Source organism: Ranitomeya imitator, chromosome 6 (genome assembly GCF_032444005.1).
Source record: "Ranitomeya imitator isolate aRanImi1 chromosome 6, aRanImi1.pri, whole genome shotgun sequence".
Lineage (NCBI taxonomy): Eukaryota > Metazoa > Chordata > Amphibia > Anura > Dendrobatidae > Ranitomeya > Ranitomeya imitator.
Window position 1 is genome coordinate 9,349,094 of NC_091287.1, and position 18,012 is coordinate 9,367,105.

General features: G+C 51.4%; 1 protein-coding gene across 6 annotated transcripts in view; it reads right to left on the reverse strand.

The window, feature by feature from the left end:
- The window catches only part of SNAP47 (synaptosome associated protein 47), a 64,177-nt gene that overhangs the window by 20,452 nt on the left and 25,713 nt on the right, over window positions 1-18,012 (reverse strand). For 3 of the 6 annotated variants that reach the window (XM_069729117.1, XM_069729116.1, XM_069729115.1), the window contains 2 exons: window positions 10,175-10,287; window positions 10,047-10,085 (listed from right to left, as the gene is read on the reverse strand). In XM_069729117.1, the coding sequence (XP_069585218.1) occupies window positions 10,074-10,085; window positions 10,175-10,287 (125 nt within the window). In that variant the 3' untranslated portion in view covers window positions 10,047-10,073. The remainder of the gene's footprint in view (window positions 1-10,046; window positions 10,086-10,174; window positions 10,288-18,012) is intronic. The other 3 variants (XM_069729112.1, XM_069729113.1, XM_069729114.1) reach the window with 1 other exon arrangement.

The window sequence follows — 18,012 nt, forward strand, 5'->3', positions numbered from 1 at the left end:
ACCAGGAAGCGAATCACCTCCTGATGAACAGGAGTCATACGCATGGTCACTTGTGTCCAGTACTGAGGTTTATTCATAGCCAAAGGTGTAGAGTCAATTCCCTTCAAAGGAATAGGGACTTCCAGAGGCTCCAGACTAAACCCACAGCGATTGGCAAATGACCAATCCATAAGACTCAGGGCAGCGCCTGAATCCACATAGGCATCGACGGAAATGGATGATAATGAACAAATCAGCGTCACAGACAGAATGAACTTAGACTGTAAAGTACTAATGGCAACAGACTTATCAACCTTTTTTGTGCGTTTAGAGCATGCTGATATAACATGAGCTGAATCACCACAATAAAAGCACAACCCTTTTTTCCGCCTATAATTTTGCCGTTCACTTCTGGACTGAACTTTATCACATTGCATTATCTCAGGTGACGGTTCAGACGACACCGCCAAATGGTGCACAGGTTTGCGCTCCCGTAAACGCCGATCAATCTGAATAGCCATAGTCATAGACTCATTCAGACCAGTAGGCGCAGGGAACCCCACCATAACATCTTTAATGGCCTCAGAAAGGCCATCTCTGAACCTTGCAGCCAGGGCGCACTCATTCCACTGAGTAAGCACCGACCACTTCCGAAATTTTTGACAATAAATTTCTGCTTCATCTTGCCCCTGAGAGAGGGCCAACAAAGCTTTTTCAGCCTGAATCTCTTGGTTAGGTTCCTCATAGAGCAAACCCAATGCCAGAAAAAACGCATCCGCATTAAGCAATGCAGGGTCCCCTGGTGCCAATGCAAATGCCCAATCCTGAGGGTCACCCCGCAGGAAAGATATAATAATCTTGACTTGCTGAGCAGGGTCTCCAGAGGAGCGAGATTTCAAAGAAAGAAACAACTTGCAATTGTTCCTAAAATTCAGAAAACGAGATCTATCTCCAGAAAAAAACTCTGGGACAGGAATTCTAGGTTCAGACATAGGAGCATGTACAACAAAATCACCAAACCAACCGCTCAGCACATACAGCACGACGTGCGGAGGCACAGCGCCCACCACTAATACACCAAACCAACCGCTCAGCACATATAGCACGACATGCGGAGGCACAGCGCCCACCACTAATACACCAAACCAATCGCTCAGCACATACAGCACGACGTGCGGGGGCACAGCGCCCACCACTAATACACCAAACCAACCGCTCAGCACATATAGCACGACATGCGGAGGCACAGCGCCCACCACTAATACACCAAACCAATCGCTCAGCACATACAGCACGACGTGCGGGGGCACAGCGCCCACCACTAATACACCAAACCAACCGCTCAGCACATACAGCACGACGTGCGGAGGCACAGCGCCCACCACTAATACACCAAACCAACCGCTCAGCACATATAGCACGACGTGCGGAGGCACAGCGCCCACCACTAATACACCAAACCAACCGCTCAGCACATACAGCACGACGTGCGGAGGCACAGCGCCCACCACTAATACACCAAACCAACCACTCAGCACATACAGCACGACGTGCGGGGGCACAGCGCCCACCATTAATACACCAAACCAACCGCTCAGCACATACAGCACGACGTGCGGAGGCACAGCGCCCACCACTAATACACCAAACCAACCGCTCAGCACATATAGCACGACATGCGGAGGCACAGCGCCCACCACTAATACACCAAACCAACCGCTCAGCACATACAGCACGACGTGCGGAGGCACAGCGCCCACCACTAATATACCAAACCGCTCAGCACATACAGCACGACGTGCGGAGGCACAGCGCCCACCATTAATACACCAAATCAACCGCTCAGCACATACAGCACGACGTGTGGAGGCACAGCGCCCACCACTAATACACCAAACCAACCGCTCAGCACATATAGCACGACATGCGGAGGCACAGCGCCCACCACTAATACACCAAACCAACCGCTCAGCACATACAGCACGACGTGCGGGGGCACAGCGCCCACCACTAATACACCAAACCAACCGCTCAGCACATACAGCACGACGTGCGGAGGCACAGCGCCCACCACTAATACACCAAACCAACCGCTCAGCACATATAGCACGACGTGCGGAGGCACAGCGCCCACCACTAATACACCAAACCAACCACTCAGCACATACAGCACGACGTGCGGGGGCACAGCGCCCACCACTAATACACCAAACCAACCGCCCAGCACATACAGCACGACGTGCGGAGGCACAGCGCCCACCACTAATACACCAAACCAACCGCTCAGCACATACAGCACGACGTGCGGAGGCACAGCGCCCACCACTAATACACCAAACCAACCACTCAGCACATACAGCACGACGTGCGGGGGCACAGCGCCCACCACTAATACACCAAACCAACCGCCCAGCACATACAGCACGACGTGCGGAGGCACAGCGCCCACCACTAATACACCAAACCAACCGCTCAGCACAAACAGCACGACGTGCGGAGGCACAGCACCCACCTCTAACACACCAAACCAACCGCTCAGCACATACAGCAGGATAAGCGGGGGCACAGCGCCCACCACTAATACACCAAATCAACCGCTCAGCACATACAGCACGACGTGCGGGGGCACAGCGCCCACCACTAATACACCAAACCAATCACTCAGCACATACAGCAGGATAAGCGGGGGCACAGCGCCCACCACTAATACACCAAATCAACCGCTCAGCACATACAGCACGACGTGCGGGGGCACAGCACCCACCACTAATACACCAAACCAATCACTCAGCACATACAGCACGACATGCGGAGGCACAGCGCCCACCACTAATACACCAAACCAACCACTCAGCACATATAGCACGACATGCGGAGGCACAGCGCCCACCACTAATGCACCAAACCAACCGCTCAGCACATACAGCACGACGTGCGGAGGCACAGCGCCCACCACTAATACACCAAACCAACCGCTCAGCACATACAGCACGACGTGCGGGGGCACAGCGCCCACCACTAATACACCAAACCAACCGCTCAGCACATACAGCACGACGTGCGGAGGCACAGCGCCCACCATTAATACACCAAATCAACCGCTCAGCACATACAGCAGGATAAGCGGGGGCACAGCGCCCACCACTAATACACTAAACCAACCGCTCAGCACATACAGCACGACGTGTGGAGGCACAGCGCCCACCACTAATACACCAAACCAACCGCTCAGCACATATAGCACGACATGCGGAGGCACAGCGCCCACCACTAATACACAAAACCAACCGCTCAGCACATACAGCACGACGTGCGGGGGCACAGCGCCCACCACTAATACACCAAACCAATCGCTCAGCACATACAGCACGACATGCGGAGGCACAGCGCCCACCACTAATACACCAAACCAACAGCTCAGCACATATAGCACGACATGCGGAGGCACAGCGCCCACCACTAATACACCAAACCAATCGCTCAGCACATATAGCACGACATGCAGAGGCACAGCGCCCACCACTAATACACCAAACCAATCGCTCAGCACATACAGCACGACGTGCGGAGGCACAGCGCCCACCACTAATACACCAACCGCTCAGCACATATAGCACGACATGCGGAGGCACAGCGCCCACCACTAATACACCAAACCAACCGCTCAGCACATACAGCACGACGTGCGGAGGCACAGCGCCCACCACTAATACACCAAACCAACCACTCAGCACATACAGCAGGATAAGCGGGGGCACAGCGCCCACCACTAATACACCAAACCAACCGCTCAGCACATACAGCACGACGTGCGGGGGCACAGCGCCCACCACTAATACACAAAACCAACCGCTCAGCACATACAGCACGACGTGCGGGGGCACAGCGCCCACCATTAATACACCAAACCAACCGCTCAGCACATACAGCACGATGTGTGGAGGCACAGCGCCCACCACTAATACACCAAACCAACCGCTCAGCACATACAGCACGACGTGCGGGGGCACAGCGCCCACCATTAATACACCAAACCAACCGCTCAGCACATACAGCACGACGTGCGGGGGCACAGCGCCCACCACTAATACACCAAACCAACCGCTCAGCACATACAGCACGACGTGCGGAGGCACAGCGCCCACCACTAATACACCAAACCAACCGCTCAGCACATACAGCACGACGTGCGGAGGCACAGCGCCCACCACTAATACACCAAACCAACCGCTCAGCACATACAGCACGACGTGCGGAGGCACAGCGCCCACCACTAATACACCAAACCAACCGCTCAGCACATACAGCACGACGTGCGGAGGCACAGCGCCCACCACTAATACACCAAACCAACCGCTCAGCACATACAGCACGACGTGCGGAGGCACAGCGCCCACCACTAATACACCAAAGCAACTACTCAGCACATACAGCAGGATAAGCGGGGGCACAGCGCCCACCACTAATACACCAAACCAACCGCTCAGCACATACAGCACGACGTGCGGAGGCACAGCGCCCACCACTAATACACCAAAGCAACTACTCAGCACATACAGCAGGATAAGCGGGGGCACAGCGCCCACCACTAATACACCAAACCAATCGCTCAGCACATACAGCACGACGTGTGGAGGCACAGCGCCCACCACTAATACACCAAACCAACCGCTCAGCACATACAGCACGACGTGCGGGGGCACAGCGCCCACCACTAATACACCAAACCAACCACTCAGCACATACAGCACGACATGCGGAGGCACAGCGCCCACCACTAATACACCAAACCAACCACTCAGCACATACAGCACGACGTGCGGAGGCACAGCGCCCACCACTAATACACCAAACCAACCACTCAGCACATACAGCAGGATAAGCGGGGGCACAGCGCGCACCACTAATACACCAAACCAACCGCTCAGCACATACAGCAGGATAAGCGGGGGCACAGCGCCCACCACTAATACACCAAACCAACCGCTGAGCACATACAGCACGACGTGCGGGGGCACAGCGCCCACCACTAATACACCAAACCAACTGCTCAGCACATACAGCACGACGTGCGGGGGCACAGCGCCCACCACTAATACACCAAACCAACTGCTCAGCACATACAGCACGACGTGCGGGGGCACAGCGCCCACCATTAATACACCAAACCAACCGCTCAGCACATATAGCACGACATGCGGAGGCACAGCGCCCACCACTAATACACCAAACCAACCGCTCAGCACATACAGCACGACGTGCGGAGGCACAGCGCCCATCACAAATACACCAAACCAACCACTCAGCACATACAGTACGACGTGCGCAGGCACAGCACCCACCACTAATACACCAAACGAACCGCTCAGCACATACAGCACGACGTGCGGAGGCACAGCGTCCACCACTAATACACCAAACCAACCACTCAGGACAAACAGCACGACATGTGAGGGCACAGAGCCCACCACTAATACACAAAACCAACCACTCAGCACATACAGCACGACGTGCGGAGGCACAGCGCCTACCACTGTGAGGAAAATGTATATAAGTTTAGTTTCTCTGCCAGCACATATACCCCCCTTTACTTCAGGGTTTAGCTTTTCTTTTCAATGGGTGTAGAAGAGCTTTTATTGCTTCTTGCTGCATTCCTGACTTTCAGCTCCCAAACCCCTCATGCCCCTCCTAAAGGAATTTTTACGATCGGTATAGATGCATAGACAGTTGTACCAGCTAAAACTGGTCGGATCTCCCTTTTAAAAGATTAGGTTCTTTGTCCTAATATTGCAAGATATTGGGCCAACGATTTAGGCTAGGAAAATGAAAAGTACGTATTGTTAACGTCCATCGGCGGATCTGTCAGCCGCTGTAAACATGAGCCTCTAACTCCATCAGGTACAAAGTATGGATTTCTCTGGAACTGTGCGTCCCAAATAGCACAAATTTGGTCTCATTAGAAAGCCAATTTTAAAATAAGGTGAATGCTGGGTGTGTTAGGATTCTGACAAGTTCTGGACCGAAAATACCCAAATTATAAGAATTGTTGGAGAAAACTATAAGGCTGAGAGGAGGGTCTGGGTAAACCAGCCCTGTTGGTGATGTCACGGGCTGCGGTTTATAAGTTTCTGCCAGGCCCCCAGCAGTTATTTACCTGAGGAGCCCTGACTGCTAGCCCTGATGAACTGGGACATATTGGAGCTCTGCCCACTAGCCTGGTTCTACCTGCCATGATCTGAACATATGTAAGTGATTTCTTATTTAATCCTTGTGATTTTTATAATTACCTTTGTACATATTTTCAATTGTCTCATACTGTAACATTTTTATATGCCTTTTTTTATAAACACTGCCTTAATTTCGGAGTAAAATATATAAATTTCTAGTTTTTGTTCTTCCTGCTCTAAAACGTACCCTAAGTGTTCTTAAGGGAATTACGCTACTGTTTTCGGTTAGCTTCGGACCCATTTAATCGAAGCTGGTGGCAGCATATCGTGTCCTGTGCTTTTGGGAGTCGTTGTAGCGACTGCGGCGTTGATAATTATTGTTCCTGCCTGAGTGGGAGTAGTTATATCGCCTTGATGCAGCGTACCCAATAGCCAGTACATAGCAGGCAGCCTTTCTGGCGACTAATTACCCCAGGTGCAGTACCTAGTCTGATCTGAGGGTGAGGGGGGCGCCAGAGAGCTGCAAGTTTTCAAGCGGAACTGTGAAGTGGGATATACAGAAATCCCTGCAGTTCGTGGTATATTGAAGAGCAGTGGGATACCTAAAATAAGCCCCTGCTGTAAACTAAGAGGTCAATAGCCTTGTGTGTTTTTTTTCATCACAGTGTAGTAGTGGAGGGATAACTAAGATAAGTCCCCCTGCACATGTGATAGCCGTCTGTTGGCCTAAAGTCACCCTGATCCGTGACGTAGGAGTGACGGTCATGGTGTGAATCGTGACAACCACTAATACACCAAACCAACCGCTCAGCACATACAGCACGACATGCGGAGGCACAGCGCCCACCACTAATACACCAAACCAACCGCTCAGCACATACAGCACGACATGCTGAGGCACAGCGCCCACCACTAATACACCAAACCAACCGCTCAGCACATACAGCACGACGTGCGGAGGCACAGCGCCCACCACTAATACACCAAACCAAATGCTCAGCACATACAGCACGACGTGCGGAGGCACAGCGCCCACCACTAATACACCAAACCAAATGCTCAGCACATACAGCACGACGTGCGGAGGCACAGCGCCCACCACTAATACACCAAACCAACCACTCAGCACATACAGCACGACGTGCGGGGGCACAGCGCCCACCACTAATACACCAAACCAACCACTCAGCACATACAGCACGACGTGCGGAGGCACAGCGCCCACCACTAATACACCAAACCAACCACTCAGCACATACAGCACGACGTGCAGAGGCACAGCGCCCACCACTAATACACCAAACCAACCGCTCAGCACATACAGCACGACGTGCGGAGGCACAGCGCCCACCACTAATACACCAAACCAACCGCTCAGCACATACAGCACGACGTGCGGAGGCACAGCGCCCACCACTAATACACCAAACCAACCGCTCAGCACATACAGCACGACGTGCGGAGGCACAGCGCCCACCACTAATACACCAAACCAACCGCTCAGCACATACAGCACGACGTGCGGGGGCATAGCGCCCACCACTAATACACCAAACCAACCGCTCAGCACATACAGCACGACGTGCGGAGGCACAGCGCCCACCACTAATACACCAAACCAACCGCTCAGCACATACAGCACGACGTGCGGAGGCACAGCGCCCACCACTAATACACCAAACCAACCGCTCAGCACATACAGCACGACGTGCGGAGGCACAGCGCCCACCACTAATACACCAAACCAACCACTCAGCACATACAGCACGACGTGCGGGGGCACAGCGCCCACCACTAATACACCAAACCAACCACTCAGCACATACAGCACGACGTGCGGAGGCACAGCGCCCACCACTAATACACCAAACCAACCACTCAGCACATACAGCACGACGTGCGGAGGCACAGCGCCCACCACTAATACACCAAACCAACCGCTCAGCACATACAGCACGACGTGCGGAGGCACATCGCCCACCACTAATACACCAAACCAACCACTCAGCACATACAGCAGGATAAGCGGGGGCACAGCGCCCACCACTAATACACCAAACCAACCACTCAGCACATACAGCACGACGTGCGGAGGCACAGCGCCCACCACTAATACACCAAACCAACCGCTCAGCACATACAGCACGACGTGCGGAGGCACAGCGCCCACCACTAATACACCAAACCAACCGCTCAGCACATACAGCACGACGTGCGGAGGCACATCGCCCACCACTAATACACTAAACCAACCGCTCAGCACATACAGCACGAGGTGCGGAGGCACATCGCCCACCACTAATACACCAAACCAACCGCTCAGCACATACAGCACGACGTGCGGAGGCACAGCGCCCACCACTAATACACCAAACCAACCGCTCAGCACATACAGCACGACGTGCGGAGGCACAGCGCCCACCACTAATACACCAAACCAACCACTCAGCACATACAGCACGACGTGCGGGGGCACAGCGCCCACCACTAATACACCAAACCAACCACTCAGCACATACAGCACGACGTGCGGAGGCACAGCGCCCACCACTAATACACCAAACCAACCACTCAGCACATACAGCACGACGTGCGGAGGCACAGCGCCCACCACTAATACACCAAACCAACCGCTCAGCACATACAGCACGACGTGCGGAGGCACATCGCCCACCACTAATACACCAAACCAACCACTCAGCACATACAGCAGGATAAGCGGGGGCACAGCGCCCACCACTAATACACCAAACCAACCACTCAGCACATACAGCACGACGTGCGGAGGCACAGCGCCCACCACTAATACACCAAACCAACCGCTCAGCACATACAGCACGACGTGCGGAGGCACAGCGCCCACCACTAATACACCAAACCAACCGCTCAGCACATACAGCACGACGTGCGGAGGCACATCGCCCACCACTAATACACTAAACCAACCGCTCAGCACATACAGCACGACGTGCGGAGGCACAGCGCCCACCACTAATACACCAAACCAACCACTCAGCACATACAGCACGACGTGCGGGGGCACAGCGTCCACCACTAATACACCAAACCAACCGCTGAGAACATACAGCACGACGTGCGGAGGCACAGCGCCCACCACTAATACACCAAACCAACCGCTCAGCACATACAGCACGACGTGCGGAGGCACAGCGCCCACCACTAATACACCAAACCAAACATTCAGCACGACGTGCGGGGGCACAGCGCCCCACCACTAATACACCAAACCAACCGCTCGGCACATACAGCACGACGTGCGGAGGCACAGCGCCCACCACTAATACACCAAACCAACCACTCAGCACATACAGCACGACGTGCGGGGGCACAGCGCCCACCACTAATACACCAAACCAACCACTCAGCACATACAGCACGACATGCGGGGGCACAGCGCCCACCACTAATACACCAAACCAACCACTCAGCACATACAGCACGACGTGCGGGGGCACAGCGCCCACCACTAATACACCAAACCAACCGCTCGGCACATACAGCACGACGTGCGGAGGCACAGCGCCCACCACTAATACACCAAACCAACCACTCAGCACATACAGCACGACGTGCGGGGGCACAGCGCCCACCACTAATACACCAAACCAACCACTCAGCACATACAGCACGACGTGCGGGGGCACAGCGCCCACCACTAATACACCATACCAACCACTCAGCACATACAGTGATAACTCTCTGAGTACAGATAATGTAGTAGATGTCACCTGCAGTCCTATGTAACACCACAGATAACACAGTGACAACTCTCTGAGTACAGATAATGTAGTAGAGGTCATGTGCAGTCCTATGTAACACTTCTCATACTATTAGCAGTATATCTCCAGGCTCCTCCGCTGTGCTGGTGATGATACTCGCCTGGGGATGTGCGGTGCAGCTCTTGTATCATTGCTCCCCCTGCAGGTGAAGGTGTGCGGTGTTGTAATATCTTTTATCACTGGTTGTCAGAGGGGAGGGGGCGTGGCTGCACTATTTGGGGGCGTTACCTTCCTGAGCTCCTGCTCCTCGGAGTCGGTCACCTCCTGCTCCAGGATCATGGTCTGCGCTTCTCCTGCTCTGCAGGGTGCGGATCTCACAATCTTGTCCAACAGCCAAGAATCTAAAAAAGGAAAAAATGTAAAAATAAAGATGAGCAGCGCCACCTGCTGGAGAGGGGAGCAGATGCTCAGTGCCTCCAGTCCTGGTCTTGTAAGTGGCCCATATCCACGGTTCACATTTAGGCTATGTGCACACGTTGCGAATTAGGCTTAGGAATTTCTGGTGCGGATTCTGCCTCTCCTGGCAGAAAATGCACCTGCGGATTTGTTGCATTTTTTTGTGCGGTTCCGCAGTGGTTTTTGTGCGTTTTTTGCTGCGGTTTTCTTGCGGATTTGCTGCGTTTTTTACCCCTGCGGATTTCTATAATGGAATGGGTACAAAAACGCTGCAGATTCACAAAAAAGAAGTGACATGCTACTTCTTTTAAACCGCAGCGTTTCCGCAGTGGATTTTCCGCAACGTGTGCACAGCTTTTTTTTTTTTTTCATTGATTTACATTGTACTGTAAATCAATTGCGGATCTGCAGCGTTTTTGCACCTCAAAAAACGCTGTGAATCCGCACAGAATCCGCAACGTGTGCACATAGCCTGAAAACTGCAGGTAAGGGTTGGGTGTGTCAGTTTGTGGTTTCATGTGCAGCAGAGCTGGAGGTTCAGTGTGTGCCTGGCTGGACGAGATTGAACACAGACCAGAGACAGAGATCTGGGTAAAGCCGACATAGCACCCGACATTCCTACGGTGGTGCAGGCGCCCACAGCACCGAACTGTATACAGACATAACTGGATGCGTTCTATATGTGAAAGGTTTGAGTTTTGTTTATGAAATTGGCAAATAAAGTCTTTATGTTGGACTTACCTCAGTCACTATCTCACTCACTACCTTGCCGGTTGGAAAGCCGCTCCCTTACATATGGTGGAGAATGCGGCGGTTGGAAAGCCGCTACCTTACATATGGTGGAGAATGCGGCGGTTGGAAAGCCGCTACCTTACATATGGTGGAGAATGCGGCGGTTGGAAAGCTGCTACCTTACATATGGTGGAGAATGCGGCGGTTGGAAAGCCGCTACCTTACATATGGTGGAGAATGCCGCGGTTGGAAAGCCGCTATCTTACATATGGTGGAGAATGCGGCGGTTGAAAAGCCGCTATCTTACATATGGTGGAGAATGCGGCGGTTGGAAAGCCGCTACCTTACATATGGTGGATAATGCGGCCGTTGGAAAGCCGCTACCTTACATATGGTGGAGAATGCGGCCGTTGGAAAGCCGCTACCTTACATATGGTGGAGAATGCGGCGGTTGGAAAGCCGCTACCTTACATATGGTGGAGAATGCCGCGGTTGGAAAGCCGCTACCTTACATATGGTGGAGAATGCGGCGGTTGGAAAGCCGCTACCTTACATATGGTGGAGAATGCGGCGGTTGGAAAGCCGCTACCTTACATATGGTGGAGAATGCGGCGGTTGGAAAGCCGCTACCTTACATATGGTGGAGAATGCGGCGGTTGGAAAGCCGCTACCTTACATATGGTGGAGAATGCGGCGGTTGGAAAGCCGCTACCTTACATATGGTGGAGAATGCGGCGGTTGGAAAGCTGCTACCTTACATATGGTGGAGAATGCGGCGGTTGGAAAGCCGCTACCTTACATATGGTGGAGAATGCCGCGGTTGGAAAGCCGCTACCTTACATATGGTGGAGAATGCGGCGGTTGAAAAGCCGCTATCTTACATATGGTGGAGAATGCGGCGGTTGAAAAGCCGCTATCTTACATATGGTGGAGAATGCGGCGGTTGGAAAGCCGCTACCTTACATATGGTGGAGAATGCGGCGGTTGGAAAGCCGCTACCTTACATATGGTGGAGAATGCGGTGGTTGGAAAGCCGCTACCTTACATATGGTGGAGAATGCGGTGGTTGGAAAGCCGTTACCTTACATATGGTGGAGAATGCAGCGGTTGGAAAGCCGCTACCTTACATATGGTGGAGAATGCAGCGGTTGGAAAGCCGCTACCTTACATATGGTGGAGAATGCGGCGGTTGGAAAGCCGTTACCTTACATATGGTGGAGAATGCAGCGGTTGGAAAGCCGCTACCTTACATATGGTGGAGAATGCGGCAGTTGGAAAGCCGCTACCTTACATATGGTGGAGAATGCGGCGGTTGGAAAGCCGCTACCTTACATATGGTGGAGAATGCGGTGGTTGGAAAGCCGCTACGTTACATATGGTGGAGAATGCGGTGGTTGGAAAGCCGCTACCTTACATATGGTGGAGAATGCGGGCAGTATGAATTGAGGCATACAATGAAGAAAACTGCGTGAATGTGATTAAGCCTGCAACGCTACAACTCAGGACCACAGACAAGATGGAGGAATTACTAAAGCAGTTGGCTCTCTAAAATGCACAACAGCAACAGACTAACAGTCTGTCAGTACAACAGATTGTGGTCCTAAGAAAGATACCCATACTGAAGACCCCAGTCAATCCCAAGGACCTATACAAAGTCTGGTCCACGCTAAGGAAGGGAAAATTTGCCCACTGAGCAGACCAGTGGGATGAAGTGGTGGCCCCATTGATGGGAAATGCCCAGAAACCATATTTCGACCTCAGCTGTGAGGACGCTCGGAATTATGGAAGACTCAAAATTGAGATCTTTGCCTACATGGGGTCAACACATATGACTTACTGCATCTCATTAAAAAAATGGCTCCATCTTGAGACCTTAAGCCCAGTCCAGATGGTTGAGAGGGTAGTAGTTGACCAGTTTGTACGAACTCTGCTGGTCGCCATACAAGGGGGCCCGGGCATTTTTGATCAAGTGGTTAGCCTGATCGAACGCTATGTGGCCACCCAGGACTTGGTACAAGACTCAGCCCCACTGCTGGTATCACGCTGGCTCCTTCAAGCGAATAAGCCTGGGAAAGGAAAATGACCCTTTGCTGGGATTAGTCAGAACCAAACCCAAAGTGAGGGTACCAGGAGCTCAGTTCCCTTAAACTTGTCTCGTGGATGGGAAGTGCCACCACTATCAGGTGCTAGCGGTGCCAAATGCCAAAAGCTGTGCCTGCCAACTGCCCCTTGAGCCCATGGAAAAATTGGGCTATCCAGTATACATAGTGAACTGCGGGAGTAACCGACGGCGGAGGATACCCTTTTCACATTGTGCTGGGAGATTAAACATAGTGGGAGTAGTAAAAACCCTTCCTTACAGGACTATTTTGAGAAGAGACTTGCCCCTGTTCTGGTCCCTATAGGAGAGCAAGACAAACCCCCCCAAAGGTAAAGGTCTGTCCGGGCGTGGAACCCAAAGATCCCGAGTCAGGGATACCTGCCATAGGGGTTCACCTTCATAGGGAAAGAGTGTAATACTAGGTTTCCTCTAGGCTTTCCCTAGAGGACTTGGCAGGAGAGGTCGACGAGACCACATCAATCCAGGAGCTGAAAGTATCCAGAGGTGTTTTTAGAACAGGCCAGCTCCGGGATGCCCCACTGGCCCGGGCGATAGTGATCAATGGGATGGCCCAGCAACTGGAGCAACCAGGAATTGATATACTGGGTTGAAAAAATTTGAGTAGAATAGCTGGTAGTGCCCCAATCTTACCGCTGGACGGTGCTTGAGATGGCCCACAAACGCGTGCTGGGTGTCCATGTAGGGTTTAAAAAGACACAAGAGCGTATTATGCAGGGGGTTTTTTGGCTTGGAGTTTATTCTGAGGTTCAGAGGTTTTGTGAGTATTGCCGAGAGTGTCAGCTGACCACAGCCACCGCAAATTTCCATAGTCCACTGGTTTCTCTGCCCATTATAGAGGTGCCTTTTGAGTGGAGTGCCATGGACCTGGGAGGTCCAATAGTAAAGTCATTCTGTGACCACCAAAACAAATTAGTGGTAGTGAATTATGCTACTCACTACCTGAAGGTACAAAACGTATTGCCCAGGAGCCGTTTTCCATGTTTTGCCTTGGGCTACCTAAGGAGATCCTTGCAGATCAGTGGACTCCTTTTATGTCCAAGATGACAAAGGAATTGTGAAAATTGCTACAGGTCAAGCTGTTGAGCATGTTGGTGTACCATCCACAGACAGATGGTTCAGTGGAGAGATTTAACAAAACACTAAATCTAATCTATGTTGAAAAAAATAGTATCAAAAGCTGGGAGGATTGGGACATGATCCTGCTCGAATTAAGGTTTGCCATCCGGGAGGTACCGCAGTCATCAACAGGGTCCTCTCCGGTCAAACTATTATATGGCAGATATCTCATAGGCCTGCTGGACATTGCCAAAAAGGCATGGAAACAGGAGCCTACTCCCCATAGAAGAGTGATAGAGCATGTTGCGAGTATGTGGGACAGGATAGCGGCTGTCTATGGTAAAGGAACATCTGGATGCCCAGACTGCGCCGAGCTGAGGGTACAATAGAAAGGCCACAGTCGGGTCTTTTAAAAAAGGGGATAGAGTGTTGGTTTTGGTGTCAATAGCATAAAGTAAGTTTGTTGCCAAGTGGCAAGAGCCATATGAAATAGTCCGGGAGGTGAATTACAGGGTATATCAGCCCAGGAAGAGGAAACTCGAGCAAATATACCAGGTAAATCTATTAATGGCATGGAAAGACAGAGAATGCATGGTTACAGACGCAATTCTTCTTTGGACCCTCTGACACTGGTCCAAGGAGAGGCCGGGAATGAGGTAAAGAAAAGCGACACTCTCTAGAAACAGCACAGACGGGAGTAACAAAAATTAGTGCAGAATACGGATGTATTCTCAGAACTGCCAGGGCGGACATCTGTGATCAGACATGACATTGTCACTGAACCTCAGGGAAGGGTACGAATGAAACCGTAAAGTGTGCAGGAGGTCCTGACGAAAGCCACCATGGTGGAGGTGAAAAATACTCCAGCTAGCAGTCATTGAGGAGTCCAGGAGTGAGTGGGCTACTCCCATTGTCCTTGTGGAGACACAAGGGTCTGTGGGTGTTCTCATCAGCTGGCCCAGCTGCCTTCAGAAAAACCGCATGGACCAGGGCTCATCTCACTTAACACCCACACTCCTTCCCCGTGAGCATACTGCTACTCAGACAACACAGGGTGAAGGTATACCAGGGTGGCAATACTTTATTGAACAAGCTACATTGACTGATACAAAGGGTAATCAATATATTAGCAAACATCGATTTTTCAATGAACCTGTGTCCATGTCCTTCAAGGATAGCAGCACAACAAGCTGCAACAAAGATCAATTCAATAATCAACATTCAGTCTCATATGAACAATGGTCTACTGGAAAATATGTCTGGCATATTTAAGAATATATGCTGTTTCATCACATTCCTCCCCCATCGTAATTAGCCAACGTAATAGGCTTCCGATCATCCTTCTCCTAATCCCCGGCTTGACCAGGGTAACTCCTCACGTAATCGACGAGAACTGATCTCGTATCCATTGCATCCACACATGTAGTTTGGCAAATTCCAGTCTGGCTTTTTGATCATTTTTTTTGCAACAATGGTGTCCTCCTTGGTCGTCTCCCATGAAGTCCACTTTGGCTCATACAACGACAGATGGTGCGATCTGACACTGATGTTCCTTGAGCTTGAAGTTCACCTTCAATCTGTTTAGAAATTTTTCTGGGCTCTTTTGTAACCATTCGTATTATCCGTCTTTGATTTGTCATCAATTTTCGTCCTGCAGCCACGTCCAGGGAGGTCGGCTACAGTCCCATAGATCTTACATTTCTGAATAATATGTGCAACTGTAGTCACATGAACATCAAGCTGCTTGAAGATGGTCTTAAAACTTGTACCTTTAACATGTTTGTCTATCATTTTCTTTCTAATCTCCTGAGACAACTCTTTCCTTCACTTCCTCTGGTCCATGCTGAGTGTGATGCCCACCATGTCACCAAACAGCACAGTGAGTATCTGTAGCCCTATACACAGGCCACTCACCGACTCCAGGATTGTAAACACCTCGATGATACAATCAGCCCGTCCCAATAGAACAAGTACTCCAGCTCCTTCTCCCGATTAAGGCTCCAGGTCTCAATGTGAACAACAACTCCTGGATTCGGGCTCCTTGACACTGAGTATTTGATTCCAGACTGACACTGGATCCTTGATTTGGCAGGCAGTTCAATTCCTCTTTATCAAACTCATTGTCCTCCATGATGTTCTGGGCATCCCAAAGGACCAATTCCTGTATCAAATCCGGCCAAGTGTCGGTGGCACTGTATTTGATTTGTTGAAGATGGTACAGCTCCTGTAGCCACCGTTTCTTGCTGTATAACCCCTCCGGTCATCCTCCCAAGGCCGAGCTTGTGGGGTTGGACATGGTGGTGCACGAAACCTACTGTCTATACCTTGCCAATGGTCTGCTGGGACTGTCTATCTGCCTCCCTGGCTGTGGAGCTCTTGGACAATCTCTACGAATACAAGTCCCCTGCTGCTCGCCCGGATCCGCCGGGCTGAGAAGTATCTCACCGCTGCCACCAAATGTGGCGACATGAGGGTCAGTGACTGCTCTTGTCCACTAGCCCGGCTGACTTTAGAAAGACTGCTTGGACCAGAGCTCAATCCACTGAACACCCGCACTCCTTCCCAATGAGCCTAATACTACTCAAACACAGGGTGAGGGTAAAACACTGGCAATACTTTATTGAAGCCCCAACAGATAAAAACATATAGTACAGATGGTGCAAATTAAAGTCTCATTCTTCCGCTGGCTTGCCGGGATTAGAGCAGCTACGACTTTGGGGCTTTCAGGGCCAACCACCTCCATCAGTGGCACTCCGCTTTTGGCAGGCACCCACAGAGAAAGTAATGACAAGCTTAGGAAGCTGACAGTCTATTGGTGCCAGATAATCTGATTGTCCCAACCTAGCTTCTTTGAATGTCTCCATGGTACCAGGTGACCCGACTGTCCCAACCTGGCTTCTCCAAACGTCTCCATGGGTTCAGTGATGGTCAATGGATCAGATATGTATTCTTCCAGCTGGGGCTGTGGTCCCTTTAGCTGTCATCCTGTAGAGTGTCTCAAATCTGTTTTCCTCCAGTTGGAGCCATGGTGTCTTGGCTACTGTCATGTAGAGTCTTAAATCTATATTCCTGTGGTTGGAGCCATGGTTTCAGGCTGTTTTTCTCCTTCCCAATGAGCATAATACTACTAGGCAACACAGTGTGAGCAGTATGTAAACAAAGTGGCAATATTTTATTGAGCCACCAACAATAACATATAGAACAGTTCCAGCAAATACACAAGATGGTGCAAATTACAGAGTCTCACCCCTCTGCTAGCTCCCCGGAATTAGAACAACTGGGACTTTGGAGCTTCCAGGGCTGACTACCTCCACCAGTGGCACCTCGCTTTTGGTGGACACCCACAGAGAGGAGGTAATGACATGCTTAGGAAGCTGACAGTCCTTCAAGGTACGTGGCCAGGTGATCTGATTGTCCCAACCTGGCTTCTCCAAACGTCTCCATGGGTTCAGTGATGGTCAAAGGATCATATCTATATTTCTCCAGCTGAGACCGTGGTCCCTTAAGCTGGCATCCTACAGAGTGTCTCAAATCTGTATTTCTTCGGTATTCCTCTGGTTGGGGCCACGGTGCCTTGGCTACTGTCATGTAGAGTCTTAAATCTGTATTTCTTTGGTTGGAGCCATGGTTTACTGACTGCTGTTCTATTGGGTGTCTCTGCAGAAGGATAGAGGTCCCTTTTTATACCCACATCTGTCCTTCGGGTCATCAGGTAAGGGGGAAGGTGGGATGAGGTCAACTCTCATTGTTCGAGAATTCA